The 17980-nt window shown below is 57.9% G+C and overlaps 7 protein-coding genes across 7 annotated transcripts; 2 read left to right on the forward strand and 5 right to left on the reverse strand.

The window, feature by feature from the left end:
* Positions 1–1455: 1455 nt before the first annotated feature.
* SLS55_000413 (uncharacterized protein) lies at positions 1456–4075 on the reverse strand (the record flags this gene model as incomplete). Its single annotated transcript, XM_066771924.1, has 2 exons — positions 1456–3775; positions 3834–4075. The coding sequence occupies 2 exons, from the start codon at positions 4073–4075 to the stop codon at positions 1456–1458; spliced, it is 2562 nt and encodes an 853-aa protein (XP_066637203.1).
* A 939-nt stretch (positions 4076–5014) lies between these two features.
* Positions 5015–7010, forward strand: SLS55_000414 (uncharacterized protein; the record flags this gene model as incomplete). Its single annotated transcript, XM_066771925.1, has 2 exons — positions 5015–5454; positions 5507–7010. 2 exons carry the CDS (start codon positions 5015–5017, stop codon positions 7008–7010), a joined length of 1944 nt encoding a protein of 647 aa, XP_066637204.1.
* A 297-nt stretch (positions 7011–7307) lies between these two features.
* SLS55_000415 (uncharacterized protein) lies at positions 7308–8255 on the reverse strand (the record flags this gene model as incomplete). The annotated part of the gene is made up of 1 exon (XM_066771926.1): positions 7308–8255. The coding sequence occupies one exon, from the start codon at positions 8253–8255 to the stop codon at positions 7308–7310; it is 948 nt and encodes a 315-aa protein (XP_066637205.1).
* Positions 8256–8531: 276 nt separating this feature from the next.
* Positions 8532–9784, forward strand: SLS55_000416 (uncharacterized protein; the record flags this gene model as incomplete). The annotated part of the gene is made up of 4 exons (XM_066771927.1): positions 8532–8585; positions 8642–8889; positions 8942–9221; positions 9284–9784. 4 exons carry the CDS (start codon positions 8532–8534, stop codon positions 9782–9784), a joined length of 1083 nt encoding a protein of 360 aa, XP_066637206.1.
* Positions 9785–11105: 1321 nt separating this feature from the next.
* SLS55_000417 (uncharacterized protein) lies at positions 11106–12125 on the reverse strand (the record flags this gene model as incomplete). The annotated part of the gene is made up of 1 exon (XM_066771928.1): positions 11106–12125. The coding sequence occupies one exon, from the start codon at positions 12123–12125 to the stop codon at positions 11106–11108; it is 1020 nt and encodes a 339-aa protein (XP_066637207.1).
* An 879-nt stretch (positions 12126–13004) lies between these two features.
* Positions 13005–14544, reverse strand: SLS55_000418 (uncharacterized protein; the record flags this gene model as incomplete). Its single annotated transcript, XM_066771929.1, has 4 exons — positions 13005–13207; positions 13312–13365; positions 13999–14076; positions 14154–14544. 4 exons carry the CDS (start codon positions 14542–14544, stop codon positions 13005–13007), a joined length of 726 nt encoding a protein of 241 aa, XP_066637208.1.
* Positions 14545–15785: 1241 nt separating this feature from the next.
* Positions 15786–17051, reverse strand: MDM12_1 (Mitochondrial distribution and morphology protein 12; the record flags this gene model as incomplete). Its single annotated transcript, XM_066771930.1, has 1 exon — positions 15786–17051. The coding sequence occupies one exon, from the start codon at positions 17049–17051 to the stop codon at positions 15786–15788; it is 1266 nt and encodes a 421-aa protein (XP_066637209.1).
* Positions 17052–17980: the final 929 nt, after the last annotated feature.

Here is a 17980-nt window from a genome sequence, read left to right on the forward strand (position 1 = left end):
CGTAGCGGAGCGGATAATACATAATGGCTGACAGCCTTTATTCGTCACGACTACACACTTATCTTTTCCACTTGTTCATGTCCTTCCGAAGACCTCAGAGCGAAGTGACGATACGTTTGAAAAATGGCGATCCCGTTCTCTAGATTCACCCACTCCCCGCCCGCCCGCTGGCGCGGCTGTCTGAAACACGGCCCACAGCTGCTCATCCCATTGCTTGTCTTGGACATCGTCATTGTGGTGCTCGTAGCCGCCTCGATGATCTACTCAGCCACAGCCACGACATACTACGGCTCCATGAACATCGGCATGTACTGGGGCGGCAGCACGAGCGAGAAAGCGTAAGTAGTAGTCTCTCACCGATGACAATATTGCCCGCCGCCGCCGCCGCCAAAACATACATACATCTCGCCCACACATACACACACACCAAAGCTGACCCCGTCCGTCCAACAACAGCGGCAACGTATTCCTCTACCTCGCCGTCCCCATGATCGACCTCTTCCACCTCCTCGCCCAGATCACCGCCTACCTCTCCACCACCCCAAAGTCCGCCGACGACAATCCCGCCGCCGCCGCCCTCTCCCTCCTCCACCCCGCCGCCGCCCTCTCCGGCGCCCTCGTCTCCTTCTGCCTCTGGGCCTACCAGGTCCCCATCGCCACCGTCATGGACTTCATCGGGTGGGAGCAGCCGGGTGACGCCACGTGGGACGGCCTCGCCGTCGCGCGCTGCGTGTTCGGTATCGCCATGTGGATCCTCTGGGCGGTGTATGCGGGTTACAGCGCCGCCGCGGTGCACCGTTGGAGGAATGAGAGATCGAGGACGGCGGAGGAGAGGTTTAGGGAGGAGGGGAGAGCGCAGGGGTGGGACGAGGGGAGGAGGGAGGCGGAAGGGGAGGGGTTGGAGTTGAGGGGGTTGGGCGGTGCCGCAGCGAGGACATCGAAGGTGTCGGGGGAGACAATGGTGGATGTGGGGCTGGACGAGACTGGGGATGGTGAAAGGAAGGTGTGAGTGGTTTGGGGGAGGATCTTTCTGTGGAAAGGTGGAGCTAATGTCTAATGAGAATGATTACGGACGAAACGTTTGGCTTAGGGAAAGGAGTGCATTTATGACAGAGGGAAAGTACAAACGCGGAAGTATGCATGATTCCGGTGGCTGGCATAATGTCCAATCATCTTTAGACACAGAAAACATGAAGGCTATTATACGACTGCAGGCGGATTATGTCAGCTGGAACTGAATTTGATGCCACAAGCCATCGAAGAGCAGGTGTGAGGATTGCTCGCAACTGAACAGTATTCCATTTGGAAGCCTGCTTTTACCTAAGTAGTGGAAGGGCCGCCAAATATACCGGACGATTCTCGTGTGCCTGAGATACCCAAATCCCACCACTTCCGTGCAACATTAGCAATGCGGTCCAAGACGATACCAAGCTGACCATGCCCTGCTCGTGGAACCTAGTGCTCAGCAACCGCATCTTCTCCCTTCCCATCCGGAGAGTGAGCTTCAGTCGTACCTTCGCCCGGATTTTCTTCCTCAGTACCATTGGCATGTGCGTCAGCCTCACTCGCAGCCGAGTTCTCTCCGTTTCCATCGGTCATTTGCACATCTTCAGCCTGATCACTGAGGGCGGCCTGGAGGAGCCACAGCTCTGCAATGTTGGGGAACTCAACCCAACGCCTGCTCGGATCCTCCTCTCCATCCTCAGTGACGTCGAACGTCTTCGACTCATCTTGGTTGCCAGAACGCTTTCCAGGCAGTTTGCGCGGGACGTCAAGAGCAGCAAGCTGCAGGTATACTGCATCTTCTTCGGTATCCAAGACCTTGGCCCTGCGGTAGTCAGATATGATAGGCTGCCAGCCGGTTAGTTCTGACACTTCCATTTCCTTGTAGACAACCATCGACCCAGTGCGAATATCCTCGGCTACAATGTTCTGCAGAGTTGTGACATCCGAAGGCAGAGAAGGAAAATCGTCGCTCGCATTCTTCTGCCCGTCGGTCTTCTCGTGCTTTGATGAAGCTCCAGACATGCTTTGCGCATCTTGCGTCTCTTGGAGGAGCTGCGATTGTGCAGCGTCGGCCTCAGCTGGCTCATCATAGTCAAGAATGCCCCAATCTTCGTTCTCGTTCGGTTCGTAGTACTGATCCGGTTCCTCATCCGTCTGGTTGTTCCTCTTACTCTTTTTCTTGCTCTTCTTCTTGGGCTCGTACTGCTGCTCGTACTCCTCATACTGCCAGTAATGCTGCTGCGGATCCCAACGTTGCTGGAAGGGAAATGATGGGGCGCTCAGCTGCTGTACATTCTCGTCGGACACTTCGAACGCCATTAGCTCCACCCTGGATTTCCAGGCATCAGGATCCTGGAGATCCTCGGGTTCCTTTTCGTCTTCTTGCTTGGAGGCTTCGCCATAAGACTTCTTTTTGCCACGTCCGCTTGCATCGGCAGCTATCTTATCCCTCAACTTCTGCTCCTCTTCTTTGTTCTTTGGAGTACGGAGACCCAGTGATCCCATGGTCAAGCGGCGGAAGCTACCAACATCGATGCGCTTACGCTTAGGTGCTGAAGCATCTGCGACTTCATTCGTGTCTTTTTGCGACGTCTCGGCGACATTTTCCGGTAGGGCATTGACAGTAGGTATTTGGACCTTATCACCGAGACCGACCTTTCCAGCTTTGTTGGGTGCGTCTCCCTGAGTGTTTGCATCTACGCCTTTGCCCTCTACAGCCTCAACATCTGTGAGAGTAGAGTCTGCATCAGTTAGAACGTTGTTCGTATCGAGCATCTTGAGTAGAGCCGCCTTTCTCTCCTCGAGCGTCTGGACGCCCAGGCGTTCAGGTTCTCTTTCTGTCTGACGGGAAGGTGCAGTAACGAGGTCAGCCCTTCGGGAGTTTCGGGGGTCCGCTAGCCGCTTACCAGCTCCTTGAAGCTCATTCCTCTTGTAGAGCTTTCCAAGCCGGCGACGCCTGTTACGCGCTTTGGTTCTGTCCAAACCTTGGAAGGGCGGACGGCCTGGCTCCGGCGATTCGTTCTGGTTTCCAGAAACCGCCTGAGCTAAGATCGCGGGTGCCTTTGAGCTGGCTTCGTCCGGTTCCGAGCTGGAGTCAGAATCGCCGGAGTCGGAGGAAGACGAGTCAGAGTCCGAGGAATCGTCCGATGAGGACTTCTCAGACAAGGCGTCAGACGAGACGTCAGATGAAGAGACGTCAGATGAAGAGATGTCAGATGAAGAGTCTGAATCAGAGCTAGAATCATCGATTGATGCCTTGTCGGCCATCTTTCCGTCAGCACGGGCCGGTGCTGCATGGGGCGAGACATCCGACGAGCTGTCCGAGATGCTGCTCGAGGTAATATCATCGCCGGACGGGGCCTGGTATTCCTCCTCGGTGTCATCATCCGATGGCAGCGCTACCAATGCTTTATCGTCTTGGAAATGCACGCTTTTGTCCGACTTGTCCGACTTCACTGAGTTCAGCCTCCTCCGCTTCGGGGCAGGTTGCTCCGCGACGAAGTCTTCATCGTGTTCATCGTCGTCGTCAATATGACCTTGAAGCTGAGGCACGTCTTCGAGGAGACCATGAAGTTCATCTCCGTCGGTGGACTCGGCGATGGGATTCTTCAAGGGCGGAATGTTGACGGCTGGACGACCAGGCTTCCGAGCGGAGAAGTAGGATTTGCCGAAAGGAATGCCATCGACAAGATGCTGGCCGTTCGCGTTGATCTGGTCGCGGCCGGCGATATGGCGTGCGCGGAGCTCGGGTTGGGTGAGATAGCGAATGCTAGAGAGTTTTAGACGTGAAGCGCCCAACGCGTTTCGGGGAGAGCGGAGTTTATTACCAGACTTGATCCTCATCCTTGAAGATGTCCCTGGCCTTTTGGAAGTGCAGGGCCTCGTAGCTGCCGACCTCAACGGCGTAGTCCTCCAGACCCCAGTGCGGACTCTCGAGTGGGATAATGTCGTTGACGTGCTCGAGCAGCTGGGCGACGGTGAAGGCATCGTGGGCTCTGTCGTCGGGCACTGCCCACAGCAGCTCGGCCGTGGGCAGATTGTTGCGGCAGATGCTCAGGCGGAGCCTCATTCGCGCGGATGTGGAGGGTGGGGTTTCGCGGCGTGTGCAGGAACGCGATGCGATGACGACGCAAGTGAGGGTGGAAAATAGGGCTGGCTCCGCACGAGCCACCGCCCGAGGCGCCGGGCCCGCGGCCTGGGTCAGCGGTAGGGCAGCGACGAGCCTCGAGAGCCGAACGGCGATCGCAACTGCGCTTGCTGGGAGACCAATGCTGCCTTTCCACACTCGGCCGAGAAGGAACGGCTGTTCCTGACACTGCCGTTTCACAGTGATCCCAATGCTGGCGCTTCGACTGCTGCTCGGCAACGGCGCCGACTGCCGCAATACTACTAAACGGGCGGGCCTCCCTCCATCTCGGCACATTGAAACATCCCCAAGATTCGCCTACATTTTACGTCCAAGGAAACGAGCACCCTCAAGGTCGCCTGAGCACGATAGAGTCGTTTGACTCAAGCAGCCACGTCGACCCGGCTCCGGAGCTCTTGTTTGCGTGGGATATTCCGGCGACATGTCCTGCAAGAGGCGATGCTTTGGCGTGGTGCGCCGGCGGGCCGACGGTTGCGCACAATTGAGCACGTTTCTCAGAAGGGTAGTTCGTAGCCGGCCAAGGCTGCCGACCGCGCGCCTAGCCCTACCCGCCCGGATTCCCTGCGTAATCTCCAATTCGACAGCTCCGCTTTTGCTGCTACTTGACGCCTCAAATGCTCGCCTCTGTCGCATCTGCAATCCAGATTTCGTGTTTCGATGCACGCTGCTCCACCCTCGCTCTTGGCGGAGACGCCACCGGGGAAAGACCAGCTCATCTTTAAAGACTACTCTCCCTCCTGCCGTCCATCACCAGTCATCTCCTGATACCCCAATGGCTTTGTCGTGACCTTCACGCCTTCACCCACTCGCCTCTCGTCCTCTTTGCCAGGGTAACCCCCTTATCCTTCCATATTAACAGCCATGGAGCGGAGACACATCCAAGATGAGTCTTCCGCTGCATCGCTGGAGCATCACTGGGGCTACGCGGACCGGGTTGTCCCGTGTACCAACGATGCCGGCACTTGCGAGTACCTGGACGCTGTCTACTGGATGATGGACGTGTCCATGCTCTACACCTTCATCTTGTGGGCAGTCATCGGCGGTCTGCTAGCTCTTTGGGTATTTCTGCGTTTTGCAAAGCCAAGCAGGAGAGTATTCCCCAGATTCTTCCAGGGAAAGGAGGATCTAGAGGCGCCTGCCAAAAGAGATCTGCAAAGCAGTGTCTACAGGGCATACAGGTCCACTGTGGTGTCGTTAAGGAGATGGCTTTTGCCAGAAACGCTCCGGGGCGTTTTCGGCAACATCTCGAGACTCCAGGTGTTGATACTTGCCTGCCTCCTTGCATATCTTCTCATCTTCTCGTAAGTATGGTATTCCACCACATCCACTCCTGCGCTGACAGGGGAAATACAGGCTCGTGGGGATCGTTTACAAGACCTGGGTCACTCCGATCAAGACACACCCCGGTCTCTACAACACTCGGACGGGTTTTGGAGGCTTTGCCGACAGGATCGGGGCTTTTGCTTACGCCCTCACTCCGTTTACCGTTCTACTTGGCTCCCGCGAAAGTGTGCTCTCGCTGCTCACTGGCGTTCCCTACCATCACTTCAATTTCCTGCACCGCTGGACCGGTCGCATTATTTTCATCCAGTCTTTCCTGCACACTCTCGGCTGGACCATCATCGAGGGAAAGCTCTACCAGCCGCAGCCAACCGTGTTCAAGGAATGGATTGCCCAGCAGTACATTATCTTTGGCATCGTCGCCATGGTGTTCATCACTTTCCTTTATATCTTCAGCATCAAGAGAGTCATCCGGTGGACCGGCTATGAGTTCTTCAGGAAGGCACACTACATCGTGGCAGTGCTGTACTTCGCGGCATGCTGGGGCCACTGGACCAAGCTTGCGTGCTGGATGATTGCAAGCCTTGGCTTGTTCTTCATCGACAGAGGCTGCCGTCTCCTGCGCGTCGGCCTCATCCATTCCGGCTACAAGAGCGGCAACAAGGGCTTCGGGTTCCGCGCCGCCCAGTCGACTCTTCAGGTCTTCGATGACGGTGATTCCACCGTCGTCCGCATGGACTTCGAGCACAACCACGACCCCTGGAAGCCCGGCTACCACTTCTACCTTTGCTTCCCAGAGCTCAGCATCTGGCAGTCGCACCCCTTCACGCCCTCCTCCCTCCCAGCGCCGCACCCAGCCCTTCCCAAGCACACCTACCTCATCCGCGCCGAGAAGGGCGAGACCAAGCGCCTGGCCGACCTCGCCATGTCCGCCGAGCTCTCCACGGAGAAGAAGACTACCCCCGTCATCCTCACCGGGCCCTACGGCACTGCCGTCTTCGACGAAGCCACCAACCAAATCGACAACCTCCTCTGCATCGCTGGCGGCACGGGCGTCAGCTTCACGCTACCCATCGCCACCGCCGCCGCGCAGGCTGGCACCACCACCGTCGACTTCGTCTGGATCGTGCGCAAAACCGACAACATCGCCTGGCTGCGGCCCGAGCTACTCGACCTCAAGGCGCGCATGGACGATGGCACCCTGCCCGGCCTGCGTATCAAGATCTTCGTCACGCGAGACCGCGAGATCGCCGCCGCTAAGGTCAAAGCCGGCGAGAAGGGTGTCGACGTGTGCGGCTGCTCCGTGTCGTCGCGTCTGTCGGACATACTGGAGCCGCAGGCCGGCTTCGACATTGAGTGGCTCGAAGACCACCACCCGGACGTGCGCGAGTGCCTGCGCGACTTTAAGGAGCGCGCCACTGCGGCCGGAGGGCGGTGTCAGGTTGCTGCCAGCGGCCCTAAGGCTTTGGGCACCGATCTGCGGAGGGGAATCGCGGAGGTGAGCGAGGCGGGGAGGGTATGGAAAGGAGATGAAAGCCACGATATCGACCTCTACTGGGACGATAGGATGGGATGATCTCCAAAGAATCAAAAAGAGAAAGAAAAACACAAAACAAATAGAAGAGCTCTCTGGCAGGGGTCTCACGACCAAATGTTTGAACGATATAGATTAATGATGATTGGATATCCATTGTGCGCCCAAAATATTTTTGGCGCCATTTGCCCTTCAAAAACGCCAGAACCCAATGTACAAAGTGATCTATGATGCTTTTGTTCATGACCAACCGCCCTCTGCTCTTCTTTGGAGTGCCTATGCAGAGCACAGAAATATCATCGATGCGAAGCGGAAATTTTTGCGTAGTGGCTCTTCTCCCTATCTCCTCGCGCCTGAACTCGCACCGCCGCGCGGCCGTGTCCTGCCTTTCCTCGCCGCGCTCCTTTGTGCGTACTTCTCCAGCTCCTGCTCGTCAAGTTCCTTCTCCTTGTCCGCCGGTAGCAGACTGCCCTCAATGGTAATGAACCCCCTATCGTTCTCTGTGCGCGGCGACGTCTCGAAATCTCGGATGCGGAACTTGATCACGCCGTCCACCTTCTTGCCCTGCGCGTCCACGAAATATCCCTGGCCAGCATCCGGCTTGCCCGCATCCTCGGTGTCCTCGTCGATATCCTCCGCGCCACCCTCGCCTGCGGCGACCCATGTCCAGTCCTCTGGCAGCCGCTTGCGATCGATACTTGCGGAGAACAAGTTCCAGCAAACGAGACCGAGATGGCTCTCGTTCTGCAGGTTGACGCTTCCCTCAATCCAGATGCCCTTGCGCGGTTGCAGCACGACGAAGTCGGCCGTGACCCAGACGAACGACACGGCGAACTCGTTGACGGAACGGGCCAGCACCGGACCGTCGGACGATACGCCGCCGGGCCCTTCGGAGAGGCGAACATTGTTGTAGGCGAGCACGACGCCCTTGAGCGGCGGGTAGTAGGTCAGGAGCAGCGGCGACAGGTGCTCGGCGCACAGCGCCTTGAGCGGGTACTGCTGGCCGATGGAAGCGAGCGGCAGGTAGAGCGACGTAGTTTGCAGGGCGAAAGGCGAGTCGTCAGAGTCAATGGGCTTTGCTGCTGGTGTCGCGGCGGGCTTCTGGAACATGGAGGTCTTGCTCGGCTTTTGTGACGCAGCATCCGTGTCTTTTGCGGGGCGCGGCTTCTTGATGGGTGATTGCTGGGTTTGCTCTTCCTCGCGGGCGCGCTTCTTGGATTTCTTTTCCGACTTGTCCTTCCTGTGCTTGTGCGCCTTCTTGTCGGCGACGGGCGAGGTCGCGGCCATGGTTTCGGCGGACATGCCTGGCGGAGGCGGATCAATTGGCGGGATCGCGGCGGACTTTGTCGTCGTCGTCACGGTGGTGATGGTGGAACGCCGCACTTTTTTCTTGACGGCTGGGCGAGCTCTCGCAAAGGCGGTCAGCGAGCTCGGCGAAACATGACGCCGATGTGGTGCCTCAGGCCACAAGTTCAAGGGACGCCCGAGCTTCAAGCTCCATCTGGCATCATCCCGCAGCGCCGCAACACCCATGTCTCCGTCTGTCGCTGCTTCAACGTGAACATGGCTGGTAACAACCAGTATCTATCCATCGCCGGCTGGTGGTTCCTGCCTACGGTACGCTTCATCCACCCTCCTCATCACGCCGTACGCTAAACGCAAATCCCCACCAGGTTGTCGCGTACATTCAGTCCTTTCTCTACTCGCTCTTTATTCGCGCCGGCGATCCGCGCCCTCAGCCGGGGTCTCCTAAATTCATAAGACATAAGAAGATCATCCATGGTCTAGCCGTTGTCGCCTACCTTGTCTATTCTGTCTATGAAGCCGACTGGGAGCTGCAACGTGCCGGCAACTTTTACCAGGCCCTTGGAGTCCCTGTCGATGCGACCGAGAAGGCCATAAATTCGAGGTTTCGCAGGCTGTAAGCGCCGCTCAGTACAAAGATCGCGAGACAACATTCTGACCTGGACTAGCACTGTACTACATCACCCAGACAAGGTCGCCGCTGCCGAAGCTCGCCCCGCCGCCGAAAGATATTATGTCTTCCTTAAGCTGGCACGCGATACACTTGTCGACCCGGCTAAGCGCTTTGCATATGACCGCTTTGGGCCGAGTGTAGTGGATTGGAAACATTGCATCACGATCCACGACTATATCGTGCATGGCGTGCAGAGCAATGCCCTGTCATACATCGGTGGCGCCTCCGTCATGGTTATGCTGAGTATACTGGGTTATTTCGAGCATGGACGCTATGTAAGTCACCCATCCTCGCAGAAACCGATGTCCAAGAGGCATGCTCTAACCCATGCAACCAGTGGCGCTACCTCGTGTTCGCTACCCTTGTCGTCTTTGAGGCGCACACGATATCGCGTCCCGACTTCCCGCCCTTGCTCACCAAAATCCTGAACCCGCTCGTCTCTACCTTCCACCTCCGCGCGCCCTGGCTGCCATACCAGATTCTGACCGTTGTCCGCCGGGGCACCTTCGCCCTCTTCATCGCCATGAACCAGCTCGCGCCCTTGATGCAGGACCCGCGCCGCAACCTACAGACCCAGAACACGGCCGCCGCACAGCAGCAGCAGCTCGACCGCCTGACCCAGCTGTCTGCCGCCACCGACCAGGACGCCCTGCGCCTGATCGGCATCGAGACCATGCCGTTCCAGGGCGAGGATGGCGAAAAGGAGCTCAGGGCCAAGATGAAGGATTGGATCGTGCAGAACAGCATTAGGAGCGATCCGGTTGTCAGGGATGCCATGGGCCGCGCCGTTGCGAAAAAGCGGCAAAACGCGCCGGCAGGCGCAAAAGGGACGACTTAGAAAGAGAGATCATATAGAACTATTGAATGCGATTTTGGTAGCTGTTTTGTTCCATCTGCCGGAATCTATGTTTCTGATGAGGCCACAGTGAAGGTAGGCCATGGCCTGGATAATGCCACCAGATGCAAACTGAATTTTACTTGGCGTTGCTTCAATGCATGGCTTTTTTTTTTTTTTTTTTGGCTGCCGCGCTGGGTCCTCAACGTTCGGCTTCATCACGCCAGATCTCCAAAGCCCTTGGACATAATCTGGCGAGACACTTGAAGCGAAGGCTTCGACTTTCGGCTGAACTGATGCGCATGTCAAACAGGCTTTCCCCTTATATGCATCAACTACCAACAAGCTTTGGCATGTTGATATTGTCGCTTTCTCTAGCTAAAGTCCAGACATTGAGGCCACTTATACGCGAAAAGGATCCCTAGCATAGCATTGGTGTAGACATGCTCTAGAGTACTGTTACTCGCGATCAATTGCCTTTGCGCAGCAGGTCATGATGAAGATGAAGGGAGAACAAGCTTTCCTGAGTGGAGAAAGAATAACAGTCAGGGCTAGCAATCACACTACTCGCAGGTGAGTCTGAACCCCAGATTCCCCTTCCGAACGCCTCCGGTGAGTAAGGATCTTACTCCAGTGTAAGCCAAGACACTCTTTCAAACAAGAACGTTGATCCTCGTATGCCCGCACTAACGTGAGTTGATCAAGATATAATTTCTGCTTGCCTTACGGATACCCTTTTTCCCGGCCATCCGATTTTACTCGAATTTTTTCAAGCGGGGTAGCAAGTACTACGCTGACCGTAAATACACACACATCTGGTATATCTGCCTTACACAGATACTGCACCTTCATGTTGTAGTTAGACACAAGATCCGGACATAAATGTAAGTTTAATATGCGTACATTTCCGTCTGGCTCTTGTACTCAACTGCCTACTTAGGAAGTGTGTATCGTCCTCGGTGAGCTTAGGAGGCCAATTTCTTTCGTCATTCGCTGTGGCATCTTCCGGCATGTGGAAGTCATCATCTACCGATATTCCACAGTCCCAACTAAGAACAAGACTTTCATCGCACACAGATAACCAATCGAAAGTTGAAGCACTTCGCATTTGTCGACCCCGACACTGCTCGTACTGCGCCAGATGACCGTAGCGGTGTGTCCGACCAGGCTTTTCAGCTTCAGTGGTATCAACGAAAAGACTCTGACCAACTTCTCATGTGTATATGACAAACGTGAATGGTTGGCACGGCGCGATATTCCTCCTTCATAGCCAAGCAATCTGGCATGTATACCCTCCCACAGTCCTCGGGCTTTCCTCGAAAGATCAAACCTGACCCGCAGCAGCAGCAGCAGCAGCAGCAGACGCTGCCTTCCTCCTCGCCCAACTCTCCTCCAACACCTCCCTGAAGCTTTTCGGCGGCCTCCCTGTCAACATCTCAACGTCGCCGCTGATGACCTCCATCTCGCCCAACCGAGTAGCCTTGCCAAAGCTCACCATATCCGAGCTGTTCCACGGGTAACCCCCCACGACCAGATCATCAACCGGCTCGCGCGGGATCCCCACCGCGTCGAACGTCGCAAACATCTCCTCGTCCGTCAAGCTCTCAAATACGACGCCATCCGAACCCCTGCCCGCGACATCGCCCATGACCCTCGCGGCGTCGCGCCAGCTGAGCAGCTCGGGGCCGGTGATGGCGTAAGCCCTGTCGGCATGCGGGGCGGGGTCGCACAGGACCGCGACGGCAGCGGCGACGCAGTCGGCGCGCGCGACGAAGGCGACCTTGCCGTCGCCCGAGTTGCACCTCAGGGCGCCGGCCTCGACGGCGGCGGGCGCGGCCACGTCGGCCATGGCCTCGGCGTACTGGGCGTCGCGCAGCGCCGTCCACTTCATCGCGCCCGCCGTCGCCGACGCCGATATCTCCTTCAGCATGGCCTCGGTGTCGCGGTGCTCGCGGCCGACCAGGGCCGTCGGCGCCGCCCGCTCCGCCGACACGATGGACGTGTAGACGACGTGCGCGACGCCGGCGGCGGCGGCGGCCTCGATGGCGGTGCGGTGCTGCGGCAGGCGCGCGCCGGCCCGCGACGTGCTGATGAGGAGCATCGTCGACGCGCCCGCGAAGGCGGCCGCGAGGCTAGCCACCGGGTCGTCGAAGCTGCCCTGCCGGATGCAAAGGCCCCGTTGTGCGTAGGCGGACAGCTTGGTCGGGTTGCGGGTGAGGAGCAGGAGTGACGACGGCGGGATGCCGCGCGCGAGCAGGCCCTCGACGGCGAGACGGCCGTACTGGCCCGAGGCGCCTGTGATGAGGATCTTGGTGTTGGTGCCGTTGGATGTCTGTGTCGCCATCTTTCGACGAAGGAGAGGACTTGGGCCGGAAAATAGAATGAGGTGGACGAGGGAGACGGGAGATACAACTAGAGCTCTCAGGAAACCGAGACTGAGGGATGCTTCCGGATGGCCTGCTTAAGAGACGATGGAAAGGAGAGGGCTGAAAGGTTTGGATAGACAAACGAGTGACGGAATTTTGACAATATGCACGCGTAGTGTCATAGTAAACAGGGCCCACCTTATTATACACAGTACAGACAGTGCGGCGATTAGGGAGCAGCTGCACGGTTGTATGGCCAACGATGGCATGAATATGACATGTCGTTTGTTCGACAAGTCCGAGTCTGGCATCATTGCTGCATATCCTTCGGACATATCTTGCTGGACGTTGGAAGCCAAGCTGCATGCTACTGGGCCATTTGACCTTACGGCGGAGGTGGACAGAAGATTGGGTCTGGCCGCACAGTCCGTCGACGGTTCCAAGGGCCAATTAGGCAACCTAGGCTGAATTTCGGAGCATGAATAGGGCTTGCGAGCGGAGCCAGACTGTTTTCCCAATCGGGGCAGAGGCCACTATCTGAACGGGTGGGGCTTCAACTGACGTGTAGTGCGAGGTAGGCGCCCGCAGACTCCGTCGGCACTCCGCAAAGCCGCCGTTCCGTTTGTACACTTGCAGTTTGTTGTAGGACGTAATCTCCGGCCGGATAAGCTTTCGGCGGACATCGCAGAATGCAGCCGCAGTACTTTCGTATTCGGCTTCTATGCTCACGAAAGCCTTGGAAAGAAGGCGGTTTCAAATCGGAGACGCCGAACGTAGCGACGGGCGGGAGTATCAGAAAAGGTCGCCGCAATCTCGCATAGTGGAATAACAATCAAAAAACAGGAGGATCAACTACTTTAGAAAATGCCTTCCAGCGGTTGCTGTTGACTGAAGTCGTACGCGTTGCCGTAGGGCCTGTTCAGGTATCGCTTCTCCACCTCTTCCTCTGGCATGAAACTTCCTTGGACTTGAAGCCCGGTCCGTTCGTTGCTTAGGGTCGGCTTCAGTTCGTTCGCCATCTCGACGAGCATTGGGTTGCGGTACCAGGGGGCGAAGTGAACTGTAAAAGGTAGAACATGACCTCAGCATTCGGATAATCAAGAGAAGCCGGGGAGCATTTCAAGCGATCAGGAAACAATCCCTGAACGCATGAGTGGCACTTACTCATGGCCAACATGACCCGCGGGTCCTTTGATAAGTTGGGCATTCCGCCATGCCCTAAATGATATTGAGTTAGCTCAGTTGCTCGGTCTAAAGCCATCGAAGGCCTTTCATCTTCACTATCCATCTCGGTGACGAGCGCCCCAGAGGCAGATGATCTGAGGCTCTTCTTGCTTGTTTCGCCAAGTCTTGCCATGGACAATACATGCCCCACAAAGCTAGAAATTTGTCTAATCTTGGCGATGCTCACCACACGACAGCTTCCAACACCCAAGCAATCAGCTGCCCCTCGAAACCGCACCACAAGTTCAAAGGAGAGAAAGTCAGAAAGCGCACACTTACAAAGCCTCAGGTCCCTCACCACGACCGCCCCCTTTGGCACGACCGGCTGGCACGGCGGCCTCTCCTCCCTCCGCCGCCGCAGCAGCTCCTCCCTGATCCGCCCGCTCGCCCGCTCGCCATGCCGGCCCTCCTGGACGGACAGATCAGACCCAGCGTGCGTGCCGAGCCAAACCTCGGTCGAGCCGTTAGCCGGCGTCATGGTCACCAGCGGAACGTTGACTACGAGCGCGAACGGGCTGCTCGGGTGGTCGAAGTCGGCATCCGTGTGCGTTGGCTGCGCCTGCGGTGGGTCGCCGTCGCCGTCCGTCGAAGGTCCAAGTGCTGTGTTGCCGGAGATGAAAGACATACGAGGGTCTGGGCCTAGGGTCGTGCTGGTGACTTGGGTGACGATTGGATCTGGGATACGGTAGTGGTGAGTGAGGAGATCTAGACAAGAAGTAAAGTCGAATGAGGAGAGACAGGAATAACAGGTACCCCTCGGAAGATGTAAGGAAAGAACTCACTAACGAAGATGGATGGCTCCCACCACTGCTTCGTCAAGGGCGGATCCTGCTGGATATTGCCCTTATTGTAGTTGAATGGACCATCATCTCCCATGGCCTGCAGAACGTAGGCATCTTCGACCATTTTCCTGTTCAGCTTATCCAGCTTCTCGTGTCTGATCAGACCCTCCAGGACGACGAGGCCGTCGCGGTGAAGCGCACGCGTCGCGATCTCCACGTTGCGCCAGTCGAGTTTTCCGGCATTCACCTCGGCATCGGAGACTTTGACAGATAGGGGTTCAGAGGGTAGTTGTGCGTGGGAAGCGAAAAGGCGGATGGAAAGAGTCGACGTTCTGGCATAACGCGCCGATGCCACATGCCTAGATAGCCGGGCTGATTTGAGAGTCCACATGTTTGCCCCTCTCGCACAAGACCCCGGAAAGTCCGTGATGGTAGATTAACACTCCTCGAGCTCTTTTAAATACTATGTAGTTACAGGATTTCCCCGCCATCCGCGTGGATCTGCCTTCTCCGCATGGAAGGGCGCATTGCCCATCTCGGAAATGCATCCGTGAATGCGGGGAAAGCTGTCGACGGGCCGAAACGCGAGACTCAACCAAGCCGCAGCACCTAATAGGCGTTCTCACAAGCCTCAATGGACTACAATACAGCACATGTAGCACTTTTAGGTTGGCAAATACTGTTGAAATTCTGATGCAGATGCGGTGCGACCCAAGCAGAAAGACTGCGGTGCTCGGCAAACCTGCTCTCTTCCGAGGGATTGGGTAGTCAGATGCCGAGACCGGAGGAAGATGCGGTCAGAGCACAAGGCGAATGGCGTTGGGAAACAAGTGAAGTAGAGAAGATATCTCCTGACTGTGGCTCCAGCGGTCTGCGCGGCTCCGGAAGCAGCTGACAATTTTTCTCTCACAGACGCTGTGCACACTACGAATACAGCAGAGGCGCCCCGGTGCTGTGGAGGCGGGAGCATCATACCTGCGCGTACCCACGCAGCATGCATCTCGGCATGACAAGCGAGGGAAGGGATGCCTCTTCTTGGCAGGGTGGTTCTTTGTGAGACATGAAAATTGTAATCCGCATTCCAATGTGACATGGCCCACGCGACACTGTCGAGCGCCGGTGCTGTTGCCACACTTCTGGTTTGGTGGCCGCCTGCCTTCCAAATTGCGAAGCACTGCCTGATGTTACGCTGCCGTGAAAGGTCCCATGCGATATCAACGATCGACCCGCGCAGATGCAGTGGGGGAGTCGCTCATATTAGTTGTGAGGTCAGGAATTGTGGAGCTCGCGTAACGTCAGCATTGCATCCGGAGCCTTGCCTCAACCCTGCGAGAGCGGCCGTTGCCAAGCCGGCAAGACAGATTACTTGCAGCAGCGTTCAGACCTGCAGTCAGCCCTGGTCGCCTGACTCTTTGACATGTCGGCAGTCCAAGCTCATCCCTGCATCCGCGTCCGGCGCGCTCTCCCGAGGCAAGACTCGTTGCACTGCTGTGCGCCTCTCCCGCTGCTTTGCACCGTTGCTCCCGTTGAAGCTGCAGGTGACAGCTCACAGGTGTCACAGAGCGCGGCGAAGTGCATTCCTCCCTCTCCCCTGACAGCAGGGCTGGCGGCCGCACACGCGACTTCGAGACATCAGACAAGGAATGTCCAAAAGCTTGGATAGACAAACTCGTCCTCGAATATGCGACGGACTTGGTCCAAGATGAACTTCTCGACCTTGCCCACGTTCTTGAGCACCTGCTTCCCTTGCTCTTTTTGCCCTATCTCGCTCTCTACTTTGATCTCTTCAAGCAGGCCGCCGGGTGCCGTCCGACGCACGCCTTGATTGGTTGGCGCATGATCGTCAGCCGGGCTGCCCTGCTTGGCCTCTGCGCCAATCAGAGCCTCTGCGTCTTCTGGAGATAAGAAGCAGAAATGCGCTCGCTTCTTGATGTAAGCCAGGATTGCGACCCCGTCAAACGTCAGGCCGGTGACGGTGAGCTTGAGTGGTATGCCGACAAAGCTTGGCATGGGGTAGTCAAGCAGGATTTCCGCAGTGAGCACCATTTTGATGTCTCCCGAGTAACGCACATGCGCAACGACCTGGAGATCTTCGGGGCTAGCCTCTCGCAAGCGCGGAGTCGGTGACGGAGACGAGTTGTCACTGTCGCGCCGCTGCTTTGGGTATTCGTTGACGTCCGAGCTAGACTTGCGGTCGTGCTGGCTTTGCGGGCGCGAATCCAGATCCGCCGTGGACGGTGTATTGGAGCTAATTGATGCCGAGTGGTCGCGCGGTGTATGCGGTCTGTCCGCATGATTGTAGTCATGCCATCCATTCTGAAACTGTGCGCCGGCAACGGCGGCGAAGGGGGTAGTGGTACCTGAGAGGCCGGCACCGAGAGGGAGGTGGAAGTAGCTCATGTTCGAAGTACCACCCGGAATGCCTGGTGTGGGCTCCCGGGAGAGCGAGTTGCCCAGTTGCTCGCCGAGGGCCAGTCCACTGCGCAGCCCCGTGAGGCGCGAATCCATGGGTGGCGGGCGCGCATGGTTCCATCGCGGTTCGTCTTGGGGCTTCTCGTCCTTCGGGCGCTGCTTGCGCTCGCGCGACGCCTTTGCCGCGTCGCCGCCCGCCGCGTCGGTCACGGGGGCGTCGGTGGTGCCATTGTCGGGCGCGTCGTCCTCGTCCTCGCCCTCGTCCTCGTCCTCCTCGTAGAAGTCGGGCAACGGGTCGCAGATGTCCTTTATCTCGATCTCCGGCGCAACGCTGCCGAAGTCGAACGAGTGGACCTTAACGGAGCGGATGAAGCGCGGCAAAGTGACCTGCTGAAACCGCTCGTGAATGAAGCTGCGCACCGCCTCGGCAGAAGCCTGCCCGTCGGGGCCACCGACGAGTGTGTCCCAATGGATGTCGATCGACATGAAGGGCGGGAGTGCAATTCGCGGTCCCGTCTCGGACTGGCGACGGCGTGCAGGGTGACTTTGGCAGGCGTTGTCGACGGCCGGCAAGCGCGCGCGGCTCGCTTCGCCATGACGATTCTTGGCGACTTTGGTGGCCGAGCGTCTCCCACGCCAACGCCATCGCCCTCCCTGCAACCCGACCAACTCCGCTGCCTGTGCGCCCCGGCCGTGCCCGGCTCCGACATCCACGAACCATCGGCAAACGGGCACGGCGCCGCATCCTCCCCGCCGTGCGGAGCTTGCGCCCAGGCAGCGGCGGCAGGCAGCAGTGCGAAAGACAGGCCGGCCAGATGGGGAAGTGGATGGCATCTTTTGTGGGTAGCGTGCTGGCAAATCTAACTTGATATGAGCCACGCCAGGCACCCTCAACAGCTACGCCGCGCAACGCCAGTTCCGCGGGTAAAACGGCGTCTGCGCCCCGCACGCCCGCCGCGGCTTCGCTCCACGGATGGCTCGACGACGCTGCGCAAAAGACGCTGATGTCAGGCTTGCCCGTTCCGGCCGTCGCGCTCCAAGGGCGCTGTGGAGTGATCGACGATCTGACAGTTGGCCGCTGGACTGCTCGATGTCCACAGGTGACCAAGGTGCGACGCGGCCGGCCATGCGACCTCGCCGTCGAGCGGGCAGATACGCGGGCGGGCGGTTGGGGCAGCTCGGGGATCGGTATGGAAGCGGAAGAGCCTCTGCGCGCGAGCACCGCGACCTCGCCGTTTGAGCGTCAGCTGTGGCGTACTTGCGGCCCGGCCCTCTACTGTTGGCTCGGATGATCTCCGTCAACCTCCTCTGGCCGGCCAGCGCGTCGTTGCCCTTCCCCACCCCCATCTGCCCACCGCCCGCTGTGCCGCACGGGCACAGCGCCTGAGTGGCGTGCTCTGCAAGCTTTATCCCGC

The sequence above is a fragment of the Diplodia seriata genome (genome assembly GCF_021436955.1).
Source record: "Diplodia seriata strain FDS-637 chromosome Unknown scaffold_1, whole genome shotgun sequence".
Lineage (NCBI taxonomy): Eukaryota > Fungi > Ascomycota > Dothideomycetes > Botryosphaeriales > Botryosphaeriaceae > Diplodia > Diplodia seriata.